We start from the raw sequence: 21,439 nt of genomic DNA, 5'->3' as shown, positions 1-21,439 counted from the left end.
GCAGTGAACAGAGCGGGGATCTGACCTCTGACCTACAATCTTCACCCTTACATCACTAAGATTCCTTAGTCTTTTACATCACTAAGATGTGTATATGAAACTAAGGTTACTGACCACTGTTTTGGTGGTTGAGAATAATAATAATTTCTATGATGTTCTGAGTTCTACAAAGCAGAAGACCATACAAACCCCACCATGAAACCACTGATGGCTAGAGTGACCTTCGCCTTACACTACAGAGAGAACCACAGAAATAAGACCACGTAAGAGAGAAGTGAATACTCCTCCCTTCGAGAGATGGTCACTGGGGTCTTAGCCACGACCCACGCTAGATGCAGGCTACTCAGAGATGGCCAAAGGGACAGAGTAAAATTTTCAGTTGAAAACAAATTCAAAGCTTTTCATTCCTTTTCAGCTCCACACACACAGCCAAGACCTTTCTGTTTTTACCTAGAGCTGATGTCACGGTAAGCGTTAGAGAAAAAAGTACAGATGAGGAAACAGCGAAGACACTGTCTGCTCATGCTGCTGTTTTCAGCTGATCTCCATCCAGAGGGTTGCCAAGACACACAGGTTCTTGTATCAGATCGTAGCTTAGGGCTTGGCGGGGTGTCTCCATAGGTGAAAGTGCTTGTACAAAGCCTGCCAGCCTGGATTTGATCCCTGGAACCTGGGTAAATGTGGAAGGAGAAGACCAGTTCCACAGAGCTGTCCTCTGACCACCACAGGCAGGCGGTGGCATGAGTGCACGCCCACATTGTCACACATGATAAGGATAAATACAGCTTGAAGATGTTAAAAATTAGAAGTTTCAGGTTAATAGCAAAACGTAGCCAACTGGGTATGTGTATGGATAATTTTCAGGACTGCGAAACTTCAAAGATGAGGCCCAATATGCAAGAGATGAAGAAAGTGGGGTTTTTCTTTTAAACACCATCAGATAATCTATATTAACTATAACAAACAATAAAACCAAGCCAAAATTATCCACACCATTGTTTGACTGGTAAGTTAAGGGTAATTTCTTGCCAGTGTCTCTGAGCTTCATAATCACCAAACATAGGCGGTTTTCCAGCACCTAGAATGAAAAGCAAAAAGAGAATAATAATGAACTTTTAGCATACTCTGTGGGATTTTTATTTTCCTTATAAAAATGTCCTATATTACAGGGACATCTCGAACTAGAGAAGGAATGCAGGAGTTACCAAGGTCAGAGCTGAGGCCTGAATCCAGTACTGCAAGTCACCGAGTGACCACATGACGGGCAAGTTCCTTATCGTCCCTAAGCTCAAGAGCCACACCGTGTACTCAGAGGACTGCTAGAACAGATACCAGACAGGCAGACACCCAGTGCAGAGCCCAGCACAGCAGACACTCAGGACGCAGGGCCTCTGTAGCATCACTCAGTTTATTACAAGTGCATGGCATGCAGGATTGGTTTTTTTTTTATCTTGTTTTGTTTTTTTAATTTGCTAGCACACCTTTAATCTCAGCACTGGAGAGGCAGAGGCTAGAGGATCTTTATGAGTCAAAGCCAGGCTGGTCTACTTAGTGAGTTCCAGAAAAACATAGTCAAAAAGAAAAACAAAAAAACAAAAGAAAACTTTGGACTGGGGAGATGGCTCAGTAATTAAGAACACTAACTGCTCTTCCAGTGGTCCTGAGTTCAATTCCCAGCAACCATCTGTACTAGGATCTGATGCCCTCTTCTGGTGTGTCTGAAGACAGCCACAGTGTACTCACATACATGAAATAAATACATAAATATAAAAAGAAAAAGGAATACATAGACTCAGTAATGAACATTCACGCACACATACACTCACACAAAATCCAACAACACTGTGTGTGTGTGTGTGTGTGTGTGTGTGTGTGTGTGTGTGTGAGAGAGAGAGAGAGAGAGAGAGAGAGAGAGAGAGAGAGAGAGGTAGAAATCAGAGGACGACTCTCAAGAGGCAGAAATCTCCTGTCACCTTATGGAATCCAAACATGGAGCCCGAGTTGTCCAGCACACATGCAAGCACCGATACCCTTGCCAACCACCATGTTTACTTTCACTTCATGAGAAACTCTGCCAGCAACACTGTGGTCTGAATATGAAGTGTTTCCTGTAGGCTCATGTTTGAGCACTTGGTCCACAGCCGGAAGACTGTGGAACCTTTCAGGGTAGAGGCTTGAGGAAGTGGGTCAACGGGGCAGGACCTTGAGGCTTGCTAGACACACCCTACTCCAGGTCTCTTCCCTTCCCAATGGAAGGGAAGATTCAATGTGAACAGCCTTTTCCCATTGCTGCCACAGTGCCTTCCCCACAGTCTTGCTAATCCTCAAACTGGAGGGCAGAGAAACTCTTCTGTGTGGTTTCAGGTCAGGTATTTGGTCACAGCAATAAGAAAGTAACAATGCAAATACTTCCAAAAAGTTTAATAAATTAACTACAAACATCGCCTTTACAAACTGAAAATAAAAAACTTAATGTTGAACACCGAAGTAAAGTCCGGCTATGTACTGATGAGGGTCAGGCTACTCTCAAGTGATTTATATAAAACTCCATGTCCAGTGAGATATCTCAGCAGCTAAAGCAATCTGCCACCAAACCTGAGGTCAATCCCTAGGCCACAAATGGTAGAAGTGAGAACCAGTTACCAATTTGTCCTGACTTCCACACGCCAAGCATTGCACACACAATAAATAAGTAAATAGGTGTTTGAGAAAAGTAGCTTGTAATTTGTTATCTTCAAAGTTATAAATAAGGGATAACAAACCTTTAATAACTAACAAGTATGTCTAGTGCTAAATACAGTGAACCCATCAACTAAGTGTTATTAGTTCCCTTCTTTAAGACTGAGAAAAGAGGAAATGGTGACTTGAGCAGTAAAAGTGTGCTCTGGATCAACCCAGAAAGTTGGCTCTAGAACATGTTCTCTCTTTTTTAATCTTTTTTTTTTAAATAGTACATTTTTTTTTTATTAACTTGAGTATTTCTTATATACATTTCGAGTGTTATTCCCTTTCCCGGTTTCCGGGCAAACATCCCCCTCCCCCCTCCCCTTCCTTATGGGTGTTCCCCTCCCAACCCTCCCCCCATTGCTGCCCTCCCCCCATAGACTAGTTCACTGGGGGTTCAGTCTTAGCAGGACCCAGGGCTTCCCCTTCCACTGGTGCTCTTACTAGGATATTCATTGCTACCTATGGGGTCAGAGTCCAGGGTCAGTCCATGTATAGTCTTTAGGTAGTGGCTTAGTCCCTGGAAGCTCTGGTTGCTTGGCATTGTTGTACTTTTGGGGTCTCGAGCCCCTTCAAGCTCTTCCAGTTCTTTCTCTGATTCCTTCAATAGGGGACCTATTCTCAGTTCAGTGGTTTGCTGCTGGTATTCGCCTCTATATTTGCTGTATTCTGGCTGTGTCTCTCAGGAGCGATCTACATCCGGCTCCTGTCGGTCTGCACTTCTTTGCTTCATCCATCTTGTCTAATTGGGTGGCTGTATATGTATGGGCCACATGTGGGGCAGGCTCTGAATGGGTGTTCCTTCAGTCTCTGTTTTAATCTTTGCCTCTCCCTTCCCTGCCAAGGGTATTCTTTTTCCTCATTTAAAGAAGGAGTGAAGCATTCACATTTTGATCATCCGTCTTGAGTTTCGTTTGTTCTAGGGATCTAGGGTAATTCAAGCATTTGGGCTAATAGCCACTTATCAATGAGTGCATACCATGTATGTCTTTCTGTGATTGGGTTAGCTCACTCAGGATGATATTTTCCAGTTCCAACCATTTGCCTACGAATTTCATAAACTCGTTGTTTTTGATAGCTGAGTAATATTCCATTGTGTAGATGTACCACATTTTCTGTATCCATTCCTCTGTTGAAGGGCATCTGGGTTCTTTCCATTTTCTGGCTATTATAAATAAGGCTGCGATGAACATAGTGGAGCACGTGTCTCTTTTATATGTTGAGGCATCTTTTGGGTATATGCCCAAGAGAGGTATAGCTGGATCCTCAGGCAGTTCAATGTCCAATTTTCTGAGGAACCTCCAGACTGATTTCCAGAATGGTTTTACCAGTCTGCAATCCCACCAACAATGGAGGAGTGTTCCTCTTTCTCCACATCCTCGCCAGCATCTGCTGTCACCTGAGTTTTTGATCTCAGCCAATCGCACTGGTGTGAGGTGAAATCTCAGGGTTGTTTTGATTTGCATTTCCCTTATGACTAAAGATGTTGAACATTTCTTTAGGTGTTTCTCAGCCCTTCGGCATTCCTCAGCTGTGAATTCTTTGTTTAGCTCTGAACCCCATTTTTTAATAGGGTTATTTGTTTCCCTGCGGTCTAACTTCTTGAGTTCTTTGTATATTTTGGATATAAGGCCTCTATCTGTTGTAGGATTGGTAAAGATCTTTTCCCAATCTGTTGGTTGCACTTTTGTCCTAACCACAGTGTCCTTTGCCTTACAGAAGCTTTGCAGTTTTATGAGATCCCATTTGTCGATTCTTGATCTTAGAGCATAAGCCATTGGTGTTTTGTTCAGGAAATTTTTTCCAGTGCCCATGTGTTCCAGATGCTTCCCTAGTTTTTCTTCTATTAGTTTGAGTGTGTCTGGTTTGATGTGGAGGTCCTTGATCCACTTGGACTTAAGCTTTGTACAGGGTGATAAGCATGGATCGATCTGCATTCTTCTACATGTTGCCCTCCAGTTGAACCAGCACCATTTGCTGAAAATGCTATCTTTTTTCCATTGGATGGTTTTGGCTCCTTTGTCAAAAATCAAGTGACCATAGGTGTGTGGGTTCATTTCTGGGTCTTCAATTCTATTCCATTGGTCTATCTGTCTGTCTCTGTACCAATACCATGCAGTTTTTATCACTATTGCTCGGTAATAGTGCTTGAGTTCAGGGATAGTGATTCCCCCTGACGTCCTTTTATTGTTGAGGATAGCTTTAGCTATCCTGGGTTTTTTGTTATTCCAGATGAATTTGCAAATTGTTCTGTCTAACTCTTTGAAGAATTGGATTGGTATTTTGATGGGGATTGCATTGAATCTGTAGATTGCTTTTGGTAAAATGGCCATTTTTACTATATTAATCCTGCCAATCCATGAGCATGGGAGATCTTTCCATCTTCTGAGGTCTTCTTCAATTTCTTTCCTCAGTGTCTTGAAGTTCTTATTGTACAGATCTTTTACTTGCTTGGTTAAAGTCACACCGAGGTACTTTATATTATTTGGGTCTATTATGAAGGGTGTCGTTTCCCTAATTTCTTTCTCGGCTTGTTTCTCTTTTGTATAGAGGAAGGCAACTGATTTATTTGAGTTAATTTTATACCCAGCCACTTTGCTGAAGTTGTTTATCAGCTTTAGTAGTTCTCTGGTGGAACTTTTGGGATCACTTAAATATACTATCATGTCATCTGCAAATAGTGATATTTTGACCTCTTCTTTTCCGATCTGTATCCCTTTGATCTCCTTTTGTTGTCTGATTGCTCTGGCTAGAACTTCAAGAACTATACTGAATAAGTAGGGAGAGAGTGGGCAGCCTTGTCTAGTCCCTGATTTTAGTGGGATTGCTTCAAGTTTCTCTCCATTTAGTTTAATGTTAGCAACTGGTTTGCTGTATATGGCTTTTACTATGTTTAGGTATGGGCCTTGAATTCCTATTCTTTCCAGGACTTTTATCATGAAGGAGTGTTGAATTTTGTCAAATGCTTTCTCAGCATCTAATGAAATGATCATGTGGTTTTGTTCTTTCAGTTTGTTTATATAATGGATCACGTTGATGGTTTTCCGTATATTAAACCATCCCTGCATGCCTGGGATGAAGCCTACTTGATCATGGTGGATGATTGTTTTGATGTGCTGTTGAATTCGGTTTGCCAGAATTTTATTGAGTATTTTTGCGTCGATATTCATAAGGGAAATTGGTCTGAAGTTCTCTTTCTTTGTTGTGTCTTTGTGTGGTTTAGGTATAAGAGTAATTGTGGCTTCGTAGAAGGAATTCGGTAGGGCTCCATCTGTTTCAATTTTGTGGAATAGTTTGGATAATATTGGTATGAGGTCTTCTATGAAGGTTTGATAGAATTCTGCACTAAACCCGTCTGGACCTGGGCTCTTTTTGGTTGGGAGACCTTTAATGACTGCTTCTATTTCCTTAGGAGTTATGGGGTTGTTTAACTGGTTTATCTGTTCCTGATTTAACTTCGATACCTGGTATCTGTCTAGGAAATTGTCCATTTCCTGAAGATTTTCAAATTTTGTTGAATATAGGTTTTTATAGTAAGATCTGATGATTTTTTGAATTTCCTCCGAATCTGTAGTTATGTCTCCCTTTTCATTTCTGATTTTGTTAATTTGGACACACTCTCTGTGTCCTCTCGTTAGTCTGGCTAAGGGTTTATCTATCTTGTTGATTTTCTCAAAGAACCAACTTTTGGTTCTGTTGATTCTTTCTATGGTCCTTTTTGTTTCTACTTGGTTGATTTCAGCTCTGAGTTTGATTATTTCCTGCCTTCTACTCCTCCTGGGTGTATTTGCTTCTTTTTGTTCTAGAGCTTTTAGGTGTGCTGTCAAGCTGCTGACATATGCTCTTTCCTGTTTATTTCTGCAGGCACTCAGCGCTATGAGTTTTCCTCTTAGCACAGCTTTCATTGTGTCCCATAAGTTTGGGTATGTTGTATCTTCATTTTCATTAAATTCTAAAAAGTTTTTAATTTCTTTCTTTATTTCTTCCTTGACCAGGTTATCATTGAGTAGAGCATTGTTCAATTTCCACGTATATGTGGGCATTCTTCCCTTATTGTTATTGAAGACCAGTTTTAGGCTGTGGTGGTCCGATAGCACACATGGGATTATTTCTATCTTTCTGTACCTGTTGAGGCCCGTTTTTTGACCAATTATATGGTCAATTTTGGAGAAAGTACCATGAGGAGCTGAGAAGAAGGTATATCCTTTTGCTTTAGGATAGAATGTTCTATAAATATCCGTTAAGTCCATTTGGCTCATGACTTCTCTTAGTCTGTCTACATCACTGTTTAATTTCTGTTTCCATGATCTGTCCATTGATGAGAGTGGGGTGTTGAAATCTCCCACTATTATTGTGTGAGGTGCAATGTGTGTTTTGAGCTTTAGTAAGGTTTCTTTTACGTATGTAGGTGCCCTTGTATTTGGGGCATAGATATTTAGGATTGAGAGTTCATCTTGGTTGATTTTTCCTTTGATGAATATGAAGTGTCCTTCCTTATCTTTTTTGATGACTTTTAGTTGGAAATTGATTTTATTTGATATTAGAATGGCTACTCCAGCTTGCTTCTTCTGACCATTTGCTTGGAAAGTTGTTTTCCAGCCTTTCACTCTGAGGTAGTGTCTGTCTTTGTCTCTGAGGTGTGTTTCCTGTAGGCAGCAGAATGCAGGGTCCTCATTGCGTATCCAGTTTGTTAATCTATGTCTTTTTATTGGGGAGTTGAGGCCATTGATATTGAGAGATATTAAGGAATAGTGATTATTGCTTCCCGTTATATTCATATTTGGATGTGAGGTTATGTTTGTGTGCTTTCATTCTCTTTGTTTTGTTGCCAAGACGATTAGTTTCTTGCTTCTTCTAGGGTATAGCTTGCCTCCTTATGTTGGGCTTTACCATTTATTATCCTTTGTAGTGCTGGATTTGTAGAAAGATATTGTGTAAATTTGGTTTTGTCATGGAATATCTTGGTTTCTCCATCAATGTTGAGAGTTTTGCTGGATACAGTAACCTGGGCTGGCATTTGTGTTCTCTTAGGGTCTGTATAACATCAGTCCAGGATCTTCTGGCCTTCATAGTTTCTGGCGAGAAGTCTGGTGTGATTCTGATAGGTCTCCCTTTATATGTTACTTGACCTTTTTCCCTTACTGCTTTTAATATTCTTTCTTTATTTTGTGCGTTTGGTGTTTTGACAATTATGTGACGGGAGGTGTTTCTTTTCTGGTCCAATCTATTTGGAGTTCTGTAGGCTTCTTGTATGTCTATGGGTATCTCTTTTTTTAGGTTAGGGAAGTTTTCTTCTATGATTTTGTTGAAGATATTTACTGGTCCTTTGAGCTGGGAGTCTTCACTCTCTTCTATACCTATTATCCTTAGGTTTGATCTTCTCATTGAGTCCTGGATTTCCTGTATGTTTTGGACCAGTAGCTTTTTCCGCTTTACATTATCTTTGACAGTTGAGTCAATGATTTCTATGGAATCTTCTGCTCCTGAGATTCTCTCTTCCATCTCTTGTATTCTTTTGGTGAAGCTTGTATCTACAGCTCCTTGTCTCTTCTTTTGGTTTTCTATATCCAGGGTTGTTTCCATGTGTTCTTCCTTGATTGCTTCTATTTCCATTTTTAATTCCTTCAACTGTTTGATTGTGTTTTCCTGGAATTCTTTCAGGGATTTTTGCGATTCCTCTCTGTAGGCTTCTACTTGTTTATTAATGTTTTCCTGTGCTTCCCTAAGTGTGTTCATGTCTTTCTTGAAGTCCTCCAGCATCATGATCAAATATGATTTTGAAACTAGATCTTGCTTTTCTGGTGTGTTTGGATATTCCATGTTTGTTTTGGTGGGAGAATTGGGCTCCGATGATGCCATGTAGTCTTGGTTTCTGTTGCTTGGGTTCCTGCGCTTGCCTCTCGCCATCAGATTATCTCTAGTGTTACTTTGTTCTGCTATTTCTGACAGTGGCTAGACTGTCCTATAAGCCTGTGTGTCAGGAGTGCTGTAGACCTGTTTTCCTCTCTTTCAGTCAGTTATGGGGACAGAGTGTTCTGCTTTCGGGCGTGTAGTTTTTCCTCTCTACAGGTCTTCAGCTGTTCCTGTGGGCCTGTGTCTTGAGTTCACCAGGCAGCTTTCTTGCAGCAGAAAATTTGGTCTTACCTGTGGTCCCGAGGCTCAGGTTTGCTCGTGGGGTGCTGCCCAGGGGCTCTCTGCAGCGACAGCAACCAGGAAGACCTGTGCCGCCCCTTCCGGGAGCTTCAGTGCACCAGGGTTCCAGATGGTCTTTGGCTTTTTCCTCTGGCGTCCGAGATGTGTGTGCAGGGAGCTGTCTCTTCTGGTTTCCCAGGCTTGTCTGCCTCTCTGAAGGTTTAGCTCTCCCTCCCACGGGATTTGGGTGCAGAGAACTGTTTATCCGGTCTGTTTCCTTCAGGGTCCGGCGGTGTCTCTGGCAGGGGTCCTGCCGCTCCTGGGCCCTCCCCCACGGGAGCCCAGAGGCCTTATACAGTTTCCTCTTGGGCCAGGGATGTGGGCAGGGGTGAGCAGTGTTGGTGGTCTCTTCCGCTCTGCAGCCTCAGGAGTGCCCACCTGACCAGGCGGTTGGGTCTCTCTCTCACCGGGTCTGGGAGCAGAGAGCTGCTGCGGGCCGGGATCCGAGGGTGTGGGACTCAAATAGTACATTTTTAATGGTTTGTTTTTATTTTATGTGCAATGGTGTTTTGCCTTAATGTATGTCTGTGTGAGGGTGTCAGATCCCCTGGAACTAGAATTACAGACGGTTGTGAGCTGCCATGTGGGTGCTGGAAATCGAATCTGGGTCCTCTGGGAGAGCAGCCTATGTGTGCTCTTCACTGCTGAGCCATCTCTCCAGTCCCTAAAAACCCATGTTAACTCCTACCCATCATGCATCATACCCACATAGATGACAAATCTCCACCTAGCAAATGGTAAGCACCTATTTAACAAGCAGTTGACCACTGAAATGTGAGGAAGCCCAAAAAAGTACACGAGTCACAGGTTTTTAAGTCAGCAAAAAAGGTAGAAATCAAAATAGCCATATTTGCTTCTAACATAGGAGAAGGTTTGTCACATTGAATCATGAGGCTCTGCTCACTGAAATCTAACCCAGGCTTAATAAAGTTGTTCGCATTTGTTGCCTAGATTGTACCAATGCTAGACTGCACAAGGACACAATCTGTAATTATGGGAAAAGCAGACTAGCAGTTCTATACACTATCTATACATGTGTATAGACATACACATGTGTATAGGCATGTACATGAGTAACTGGCACAAGAAATGACCCACAGTTCAAACATGCTTGTACATATGCAACTGCCCCGTCTCTCAGAATGAACCATCTTACTCCTCTGTCTCCTCAGGATGTTCACCCAGTGCCGCTCAACAGCACCTGACAGACTCCCAGTGACTACTGACACAGCAAAGACGCTGGTGTAGGTAGTGGGACACAGCAAGGCTTTTAATCAAACAATGTGGGTCCTTCGTTCCCCATTAATGAATGCCCAGCATCCACTTGTGATGGCAGGCTAACTATCCAGGGCTGTTTGCATATAAAGCCTATGTATTGGTTCCTGCTCCCAGACACATTTACGGTACGGCCTTTAAAACTTGTTCATTGCTTACTCTCTATTCCATATAGAACTTCTATCAGTTCATGCATGATGCCTTCAAGAACCGCCTCAGAGGACCAATGATAGGGCTCTGCAGGTCAAGTGCTTGCCACTAACCCTGCTGGCCTGAATCTGATCCCTGGAACCCACGTAACAAGCTGAGTGTGGTAGCGCGCACCTGTGGTCCCAGTATCTCTATAGCAAGGGAGGAGGAGAGAATCACCTAGAGGCCTTTGGGCCAGCCAGCCCGAAACAGTAAGTGCAACCCTGCCTTGTAAGGGACTAGGGAAAGACACACCCCCTCAAGCTGTCCCCACATCTGCACTTACACGCACACTAAATAAGTTCTTTAATCACCTCAGGGTTATGGATGTATCTCAGTGCTAGAACGTGCCTAGTATGTGCAAGTTCAATCCCTAACACTATAAAAAAAGAAAAAAGGTTGAGTTGAGTGTAATGTAAGAATCACTTCAAACATTAAGAGTGGATGGGGCAAGGATGATAGCATACACCTTTATTCCTCTACTTGGGAAGTAAAGGTAACCAGATCTCTGTGAGTTTGATAGTCTGGTCTGGCTATACAGTGAGACCCTGTCTCAAGACAAATTAGGGACAGTGGTACATGCCTGTAATCCCAGCACTCAGGGGAGGCAGAAAGATCAGAACTTCAAGACCATTCTTGGCAGCACAGGCTAGACTAGTCCAGCCCAGGCTACACAAGCCTTGTCTCAAAGTACAAACAAAATCATTTCAAATCTAAATCCCCCATGAGCTTCCCTTATAAACTAAAATATAAATGGTTAATTAGTGACTTCTCATAAAAATGTATGTTTCCCGTATCATGTTGTCATTTGGCTATACTACCTCCTAACTGATAGCCAAGTATGAATTTTAGTTACTGGAAACAGAAAAATTTGTTTTCCATAAATCAAAATAAGCATCATGTTAGGCATGTACTAATCTTAAAATGTACTCAATTAAACTCAACAGGAGGAGAAAAATAATTTCTTCTAATAATTTCTTAAAGGAAAAGAATTCTTCAGCAAGCTATTTACATTTTTTATGTGTGTTGTGTGTATGTGAATCTAATTCAGTGAATACAACCACTTAATACATGGTTTCTTTGGGAAGACAAAAAAAAGGAGGGGTTCCTTTTCTTTTTTCAATGCCATTAGGATAATAAATTCAGAAAACACTTCGGTGATTCCCTACAGCTGAAGAAAAACAAACTATGTAGATTTCCTAAAGCGACTCCAGGAGCCATGCAGTAGGTGTGGAAGGCTTTACTCCTGCCAACAGACAGCAGCATGGATAACGACTCTTCAGGGTTGGGGAACCAGTCTTTACCCAGAGTCTGACCTACTTCAATAAATTCAGCTGACACTGGCTATGAAATCAGTACTTAAGTTTTTAAAACTGCTAAAGTGCCCTCAAAGCAGCCCAGAAGGACAGCCCAACTGTGCCTGTGGGAGCTTCACTCCGAAGGGCAAAAGGATTCCTTCCACAGTGATCAAGTCTACAAACTTACTCATATGAGAAGGAGAACCACGTAAAGAAAACACACCTACGTGCACTTACAGAATCCCAGTTCTGTCCCATCCCCAGGAAAATGGGATTAAGTAACACTAAAATTTATACTTTATTAAATGCTAACTTATTCAAAGTGGAGTTTAAATATAAATAAGCAGTCTGTCAACAACGCATAGAGTAAGCTTTAAACTTTCGAATAGTTGACTGCATTTTTCTATAAATTTCATCTCTTGTTTCTGGTAAGAACGTGCAACATTTCACAAACAGGAGTGTGGTTAATTAAACCAAATGAAATCAACTAATTAAATCTCTTGCTGTCATGGTTTTTAATAAATGATATTTTGCAAAATCTGATTTCTTTAAATGATTTTTTCCTTAGCTACCAATATGATTTGGGGTTGGATTCAGGGAGATAACAAACCAAATTCAAATGTTGTTATAATACTTTAGGTAGAATTCAGGAGACGTAAATCTCTGTGAGAAATGACAGACTAGTACTAAATAAAAACCTGCCTATTCCCCATACTGCAACAGACAATATTCGGTATCTTAGTTCTGAGAAAAACCAAGGCTAAAAACAAAATGGGGATGAATTTTAGAAGAAACTAAATTCAATAATGTATTTAAGTAGTTTCCTAAATGGTGTACACATTTCAAAGGAAGAATAATTCAGTAAATTAAAAAAAAGCTAACCTAAATTTCTAACCTTTAGTGTGACAAGGATTTGGATGCTACCCAAAGTACAGCCTGTGACATAATGCAGATGTTAAGCTGAAGTAATCTGAGAAACAGCAGGAGACAGGCCTAACCTTTCCCTAAAGCAAGAGCTCCCAAGGACTAAACCACCATCCAAGAGTACACAGGGATGGACCTACGGCTCCAGCTGCATATGTAGCAGAGGATGGCCTTGTTGGGAGGAGGAAAGGCCCTTGGTCCTGTCAAGGCTCGAGGTCCAACTGTAGGGAAATGTCAGTGTGGGGAGGTGGAAGGAAGTAGGAGGGAGGAATGGGATAATGGGTTTCTGGAGGGGAAACCGGAAAGGGGGATAACATTTAAATGTAAATTAAAAGGAAAAAAGTGTTCTGATAAACAGTCTATGTAACCAACAATGACCTTGGCCCGGACCCTTCTGCTTCCCCTCCTCAGAGCTGAGACTGTTGCAATGTACCAATGTACCTAGCTTACGGGGCATCAGGGACCGAACCTGTCTGCTCTTCACCAGACCTAGAGCAAAGAACTCAGGTTTAAGGGTTTCTTTGATTTCACAATTCCTCGGGGAGCTGCTAAATTCTGTTGCTATAGTTAGGGAACTAGGAGGCTTACATGGCTCCTATACAACGTCTTGCTTCTGTTTGTTTGCCTGGTGGCTGATGTGAACTGCATGGCCAGCTCCATGAAACAATACTTGTAATAAACTTGGTAAGCATGCTGTGACCCCTGCACACAGATAATCCCATTTGCCTCTCCTTAGCCAAATTCTAGGACGCTTCTAGAACTAGCTCTGAAAATGAATATGATCTTATGTCCTTTCTGCCCTCACAATTAGCTTGGCTGTCAGTCTGACTCATTTGTCTCAACACACATGCACACTCGCGTGCACATACACACACACACAGGCGCACACACAGGCACGCACGCACGCACGCACGCACGCACGCACGCACTCAATGTATTCTTCCAGCCTTCTTGCTTTGTTTCATGTTTTCATGCACCAGAATGTTCTTCTCACCCATTTTCTGCCCAGTAAAATCTCTACTGTTCCAAATCTAGTCACTTTAATTTAATTTAAAAGTGATATATATTTGCATGCTCACCCTGCCCACCAAGCTGTTGTTATCTTCTCTAGGAAATATACCATTTATAATTCCTTATTATTAAAGCCTTAATAATTACTAAGGCCTCTTTTTGGCCGTGCAGCAAACAATACTATTTGGAGGGCTTGTTTTTTAGGGAAGCTCTCATATAAACCAGGCTGGCCCTGAACTCACTCTACAGCCCAAGTGGGCTCTGAATTCCTGACCTTCCTGCTTCTACCTCCTGAGTGTTAGGACTACAGGTGTGTAACCACCCCGGCCAAATTTGGAGTTAAATAATCTGCTGTGATGATCGACAGAGGTGAGGCATGACCATGTGCTGACCCTGTTCCTACAAGAAGAGAGCTCAGTTCATACTTATATTTGAATTAATCCCTCAAGCAATTTACTGACACTCCTGCTTGTATAAAAGCTCAGAGAAATTAAATAACTCCCCCAAGATTAGGCAACTAAAAGGTAAAATAACTACGTTTTAATCCCATGTTTTAATACTTAACATTCAAGCGATTTTAAAGTTTCTCAAAAGTTCAAATTCATCTGAGGGGCAGGGGTAGAAGAAAAGTTGCTGGCACACTCAGCATCCATTGCATGTATGGGGCTCTCAACATGACTCAGCAGCTGTACCATCATGACACAACCTCACCAGTTAGCAGAGCTGGTCCAGTCCTCCTCTTTCTCAGAGGCCAAGTACTGACAACCCAAGTGATCACATTTGAACCCTGTTTTAATAGCTGTCTTGGTTTTTTTGTTCTTTTAATTTTTTTGGTATGTATAGCTGTTTTGCCTGCATGTATATCTGTGTACCACGTGTGCATGGTGCCTATGGGGGCCAGAGGATGATGGATCCTCTGGAAATGGAGCAGTGGGTGCCAGGGGCCAAGCCTAGGCAGCTTGAGCCATCTCACCTGCCTACTTTCTTTCTTATACCAACTTATGTTCAGATGTATTAGTGCTGGTGAATGACCAGTGTGGGCTACATGTCCAGTGTCATAACCCTCACTCCTCAGGTTGCCATATTTTGTGTTTGTACACTTGGATATTCCCCATCTTCCATGGCTCTGTTAAATACTAACGAGTACAGCAGTAGTCGTCAGTAAATGCTCAACATGACTCTCTTTGTTACTGGTTCTCTTGTCTCTTTACCTCTGGCCTTTTTCCTACCATCTTTCTTTATTGCCAGAAAACTCTACCACCAGATTGCCTAGATGAATGTAGAACCAAAACTCCAGCCACTTCCAAAAATAGCTGAGCTGAGCTATATCTTGGTTCTCTTTTCTCCCCAGACTACTTCTCCACAGACACACACAATTAATTCTTCATTTTTCCTCCCATTTTTATTCCTTCTGAAGGCTTTTCTAATCTGAATTCTTTTTTAGAGTTTAAGGTCACTCTAACACTACACATCGGTAGCTGTATTCTCTTATGTTTCCCTCAAACCCTTAAGTCAGACATCACAAGTCTACTCTGGGGTGCTTTCATCAGTCACTTCTGCCACCCTGTACCTCAAACATAACTAAGTTATTCATCTTACAATGACTCGTTATCTATTTGAAACTGAATTCTATGACATCACTATTTACTTTATATTTCTAGCACCCTAAATACCTGCCACAAAGCATTAAACACACCTGCAGAACTGAATCTGATGCCAAACCCAGTGTGCAGCATCAAGCTCCATCCCTCTGCTCTTTTTTTTTTTTAAGATTTATTTATTTATTTTGTATATGAGTACACTGTAGCTGTCTTCAGACACACCAGAAGAGGGCATCGGATCCCATTACTGATGTTTGTGAGCCACCAAGTGGTTGCTGGGAATTGAACTCAGAACCTCTGAAAGAACAATCAGTGCTCTTAACCACTGAGCCATCTCTCCGGCCCTCCTTTCAATTGTACTCTGCTCCACTGTCTCCTTTCTCAATCTAGTAACCTGCCTCTCCACCACAAACAGTCATAAACACAAACCCTTGACTCCAAGTCCATCTTCAAGGACAAGCTCAAGACATAATCACCCCTCAGTTTGTCATAGTCCAAGCCAGAGTACATTTTTGTCTTCTAGTATCACGCAGTAGACTTACACTTTTTCATTATAATTAGATGCATGTATTTTCTCAATCATAGCAATGAAAACTCAAATCCTTCTATTTCAGTCAAATAGCAAAACCAAAAGAAAGCCACATGGAAGACTATTTACCAATCTTACCAATCTTTGGGACAGGAAAAGTACACTACCTGAGTAAGAATTGAGAGAAACCGTCCACCGCACCGTGAGTCCAAGTAAGACCACGACTGTCATCCAGGTCCAGCTCTCCATAGCTCTTCAAACTCAGGGAGGAAAACAAAAGCCAGGGCTACAGTGCTTCCTCCAAAGTCAGTCACTTGTCTCCTTCTTCAGAGCAATGCCACATCCCTGCAGTTGGGAGCTTGAGAGGATTTTACTGATACTTGGCTTCAAAACAATGAAAACTTGACTATGTCTTTGTAGCCTAGGGAGAAAACAGAAAGAACCAAGGTTTGACTCAGCACAGCACTCCAACAAAGAACACACGGAGCCACTCAGAAATGTGGGGAGGTTTGGTGCGGTGGCTTGGGAGAGCTACAGAGGGCTCCTTACCCCGAGGACTGAGACATATACTGCAAATGGCAGGTCTGTAAAACAAGGTGCAATGTGTCTAAAGATAAGATGGTCGAAGACTTGAGTTTTGTTTTGTTTGGGTTTTTTTTTGTTTGTTTGTTTGTTTGCTTTGTTTTAAAGGCAGGTTTATTAGGAAGCTGCTCTGAGGTGGGAAGAGCTTCCACTGGCCCCGAGGACCAAGGTCATGGAAGTTGCCGAGGGGAAAGGGGAAGAAGGTAGGGGAGGGAGAGAGGAGAGAAAAGGGCACAAGAGAGGGCCGTCGGTTTTGGACTATAACCTACAAAACAAAATAAGGTTTTCCCCTAAAGTTGCTATGGTTATGGTGTTTACCATGGCCACAGAAAGCAAACTCTGAGAGCAATAACAGCTGGGTTAAATGAACTGTCCTCTATTCCAGATAATCCGATTTCCTAGGAACTTCTTCAGGAAAATTTAAAAGAACAAGTCTTTTGACAAGCTGGATTATCGGCATCATGAGCTGACAAACGCTAGAATGCTTAACAGGTACCATGCTGCCCCAGCTTGCCAAAAGCACAACGGTAGAAGACCAGCTACACGAGACGAGGCACTCAGGGCCAAAACGTTTTCTCTAGCGACCATGGAGTAAATCTAACTCTAGGACTAACAAGAATGTATAAATCCGGGGTTGGGGATTTAGCTCAGCGGAAGAGTGCTTGCCTAGCGAGCGCAAGGCCCTGGGTTCGGTCCCCAGCTCCGGAAAAAAGAAAAAAGAAAAAAAAAAAAAAGAATGTATAAATCCCAATACATTCAAAGCACTGTACTTAAATATGGGGGCATAGATCAAGTGTGTGCTCACCGACAAGAAGGCAACGGATAACTAACACTGTGGGTTTTGCACGGACCCACGAATGATGGCCCATTTAACAGATGCATTGATTGTTAGCAAGAAAATGTGATAGGAGTGCAGTCCAGTGGTAGGTCCTGGGTTCAACCCCGAACACCAATACATAGATAAACACTGAGGAACTATCTGTGAAAATGAGCGCTGTCCAAACACAAATGGGCTTCTCATGAAGGAAGTTCCTCTCTAAGTTCAAACAGAAACTGGCTGACTATTTGATGGTAATATTTTAGACGTGGAGACAGGATCTCACTATGTTGCCTAGACTGGTTACCAACCTGTAATCTCCTGCTTCAGATTCCTAAGCACTAGGATTACAGGTATGTACTTATAGGAATCTTTAAGATTTATTTTTTAATATGTGTGTGTGTGTGTGTGTGTGTGTGTGTGTGTGTGTGGTGTATGCACATGTCCACAAGAGTACAAATGGCCTAGAGTTACAGGCAGTTGTGAGCTGTCTGACCCAGGTGGTAGGAATCAAACTCAGGTCCTGTACAACAGAAGTAAGCACTCTTAACTGCTGGGCCATCTCTGTAGCCCCCCAGAAATATTTTTAAGAGTCAGAATAAATGACTAATTTTTAAATGTTAGTCAGTGTCTCCCTGCCACTAAGTCATGTTGCCACTTTTACAGAGCCTCTCTGATGAACTAGGCCCTCTTACATCAATCACCAATCAAGAAAATGCAGTCCAGTATAGTGGCGCATGCCTCTGATCCCAGCATTTTCGAGGCAGAGGCAGGCAAATTTCTAAGTTCAAGGCCAACCTGATCTACAAATCGAGTTCCAGGACAATCAGGGCTACACAGAAAAACCTTCTCGAAAAACTATTTTTAAAAAAAAAGAAAGAAAAGAAAAGCACCACAGACTTGCCAACAAGCCAATCTGGTGGGGGCATTCTTTAAATTGAAGTTCTCCTCACTTAAAGTTTCTGACTCAGTAAACTTGCCAGCACATCTATATGTGCTACAAATAAAGAGGAAAATTACCTAAGGGCGTGGGGGAAGGGTTAATGAGGAGGTCGGTTCCCTGGAGAGGTCTTGCAATGAATACTGAACTGAGAAACAGTGAAAAGATGTGTTCACTGGGTGATTAATTAATGAGCAACAATTTCCCGTACACTTATGTACAGTATGGATCCGCAAGCATGTATTCCCACAAAAGAGCTTAGGAGGAAATGCCATTCACTTGTTATTCAGAACAAAACTGCTATGGGAGCAAAGATCATCTCTAGTCATTTCAATGTCCTTCCATCCTTAGAGTACGGTTGACAGAAAGCAGGAACCCATTTGAATAGAGGAGGTCGGGGGTGTGTGGGGTGTGGACAAATGGGAGCAGGAGATGAGAGGAGAAAGGGATACGACATTTTCGGGAGTCCTATGTGGTTATTCGGTGAAACACAGGGTCTCGCGTATTGCTATGGCTAGCCTAGAACTCTCTAATGCAGAATAGGCTGGCCTGGAAACCCGAGATCTGCCTGCCTCTGCCGCTCGGTGACTCCACGATTGGCTATTTCCCCACCCCACCCCCGGCCCCTTAAACTGTGACTGCTGTGCCACCTGCAAAAGCAGCTCAGCAACTTTCTCAGGAGGCCACGCACAGGTAGCAGACACATCCCAACAAGGGGCCAGGCCGCCAAGTCCCAGCTGCTTCTTTTTCCTGCTAAAGTATCCTCGGGACATCAGCCTCCTGGCTTGGGAGGGACAGAGCCGCAGGACCACAGGGACAGGGTCGCCCGGACCACTCCGGCCCGGCCGCGTCACCACTGCAGGACGGCCGCACCCCGGAGGTCCCGGGGATGGGCGAGACCTTCCAGCAAGCCCCGAGTCACCCGCTCGAGCCGGCTACTGGGACCTCCCCACGCCGCCTGCCGCCTCCAGACCTGGGCAACCCCAGGCTCTTACCAGCCTCTGGTCTCCAGAATTGGCGCCCACAGAGAACCAGAGAAAGCGCCTGCGCACTCACAGCCCGAGGAGCACGCGCGTTCTCAGCGCCCTCACGGGAGCGAGCCCGTAAGGCGAGGGGGCAGGGTGATGGGCGGAGTCATCGTGAGGGGCGGGGCTGCCACGTTTCGGGAGGCGGGGTGCAAGCCCTGGAATCCGAGAAGCCTGGCGGCCGGGGTTAGGTCAGGGGCAGGTGGAAAGCCCCTTGCTCCTCTTTCCCGGGCCTGCGGCCAAAGCTGGAGCGGCTGCTTAGCCCACAGATTCCTGTGAGGGGCGGCTCCTGCGCTCTCCGCAGTGGCGAGCCCTTGGCCAGTCCTCATCCCGGGCGTCAGGTCTTCTTCTTGGGCCAGTGTCCTCCAGCAGCCACCAAGCCAACCTACCTTCTTAGAGCTAAGCAAAGACTACTTGCCTAGTAAGACTGGGAAGTTGCTTCTACTGAGAAACAGTTTCAAGAGCCTCTGGTTGAGCCTATGAGCAGCACTAGTCACATGGGGTGACAATCTCACCTTTAGGGAGGCTGAGGCAAGAGGATGGGGAGTTAGAGGTCAGCCTGAGCAACATAGCAAGACCCTGTCTCCGACCCGCCAAAAAAAAAAAAAAAAAGAACCAACTCCGTCCCAGAATAGACACTGCATGCCCCATCAGGCAACTTGAACCAACCATTCCCACATTTGCCAAAAATAATATCCCCCCTCCTTCCCTCACACCCTGCGTTTGAATTGTGACATTTTGTAGACACCAACTCCTACACAAGTAAAAAAAAAAAAATTGAGTATTGCTAGGACTGCTTTGCTTAGGGAGTGAGAGAAGAAGTATGTGTTAACTGTGTGTACTTGAGGTCAAAGACATCTGGTGTTTTCCTCTATCCATCCCCACCTTACTTTTTGAGACAGTCTCTTTCTTACTCATCCTGGAGCTCACCTGTTTGACTCCACTGGCTGGCCAGTGATCTTCAAGTATGTCTGTCTGTCTGCCTGTCTTTGCAACATGAGTTGGCTTGGCTGCTATTAACTGTCAGGAAAGGCTTCCTCCTCAGTCACCTTAGCTTTGAAAGAAGAAATCAGGCCTGGAGGAAACTCAAACTGGAGATATAGGGTGAGTCAGAGGGAACGGTTATGGTTAGACAAGGGTGAGGACTAGGAGGGGTCAATGGGACAGAAGATGTATACAGGTCTTTGTACCATACTGTGTGTGCAGGGAAGTGAAGTGAAGGGGGGAAATACTATGAGATGGCCCCCAAGGTGTCGAGGCAGGAAGCTTGGAATTGATTTGGAAGAAGATGCTACACTGTAGTGAATTTGACGGGATGTCAACAAAATAGAAATACTTGAGTGCCTCTTGTGAGTCAGAACCTAGGAAAGACGCTGGAGCTAAAGATAGACGGAAGGTTTTTATTTGCTGAAGAAATAAAGGAGCTAATGGAGAAGGAAAATAAGCAGTGAGTATGTGTGTAACCCATACACACATATGGGTATGGGAAGCTGAGCTGAGGAAGTCTTTAGCATGCTTACACATGCTGTCTGAAGCCCAGCACATTGCAGGATCGTATATATGAAACACCTTGGGAACAAGAACCATGCATGGCAAACCAAAATCCATGTGTTAGTGTTCTTAGCTTCTGCCAAATGAAAGATGGAGCGCTGCTATGTTATGTCCCACTGAGACCAGGAGAAAAAGGTCAGCTACTATTTAAACTAGTAACGCTTATAAAACATGTAACTCAGAAGCATGAATATGAAAATATATATAAAAGTGATAAAGTTATTAATCTCCTCTTCCTGCCTCTCAAGCCAAATAGTTTTTGACCCAGTGTTTATCTTGGAGTTGGTAAACTGTGTGTGAGGTGAGTGTGTGTTACCGTGTGTGGAATGAGTGTGTGTGTATATGTGTGTATGTGGTGTTTGTATGAGTTAGGAAGGTATTAATGTGTGTGTATATGTATGTGTGAGATGTGTGATTATGCGTGTACATGTGGGGAGTATATATGTGTGAGTACATGTATGGAGTGTGTGTATGTGTGCACATGTGTGGGGTGTGTGTGAGTGTGTGGTTGTATGTGTGGGCTGTGTGTGTCTGTGTGTGGGGTGAGAATGTATATGTGGAGTGTATATGACTGTGAGGGAGTGTGTGTGTGTGTGTGTGTGTGTAGTATGTATGACTGTGAGGGAGGGGTGAATGTGGGGGGGTGTATGACTGTGAGGGAGGGGTGAATGTGTGTGTGTGTTTGTGTGGGGTGTGTGTGAGTATGGGGAGTGAGTTGTGTGTGTATGTGTGGGGTTGGAACATATGAGTGTACGTGTGTGTGGTGAATGTATGTATGGGC

The 21,439-nt window shown here is 43.4% G+C and overlaps 1 protein-coding gene and 1 long non-coding RNA gene across 12 annotated transcripts in view; one reads left to right on the top strand and one right to left on the bottom strand.

The window, feature by feature from the left end:
* Alg6 (ALG6, alpha-1,3-glucosyltransferase) overlaps positions 1-19,111 on the bottom strand; it is a 48,462-nt gene extending 29,351 nt beyond the window's left edge. For 5 of the 11 annotated variants that reach the window (XR_015619834.1, XM_087549792.1, XM_087549786.1 and 2 more), the window contains exons 1-4: positions 19,078-19,111; positions 15,911-16,164; positions 994-1,078; positions 451-670 (exon numbers count right to left, since the gene is read on the bottom strand). Coding sequence is in view for 4 of the 11 variants with exons in the window: in XM_087549786.1 (XP_087405912.1) it covers positions 451-670; positions 994-1,048 (275 nt within the window). In the remaining 7 variants the exon portion in view is untranslated. 11 annotated transcript variants of the gene reach the window in all.
* LOC148005939 (uncharacterized) overlaps positions 18,738-21,439 on the top strand; it is a 51,597-nt gene continuing 48,895 nt past the window's right edge. The window contains exon 1 of the long non-coding RNA XR_015620996.1: positions 18,738-18,775. This is a non-coding gene — a long non-coding RNA (uncharacterized LOC148005939). The remainder of the gene's footprint in view (positions 18,776-21,439) is intronic.

Source organism: Rattus norvegicus, chromosome 5, assembly GCF_021556685.1.
Source record: "Rattus norvegicus strain SHRSP/BbbUtx chromosome 5, alternate assembly SHRSP_T2T, whole genome shotgun sequence".
In the NCBI taxonomy this organism is placed as follows: Eukaryota; Metazoa; Chordata; class Mammalia; order Rodentia; family Muridae; genus Rattus; species Rattus norvegicus.
This window is presented reverse-complemented; position numbering and strand designations above follow the sequence as displayed.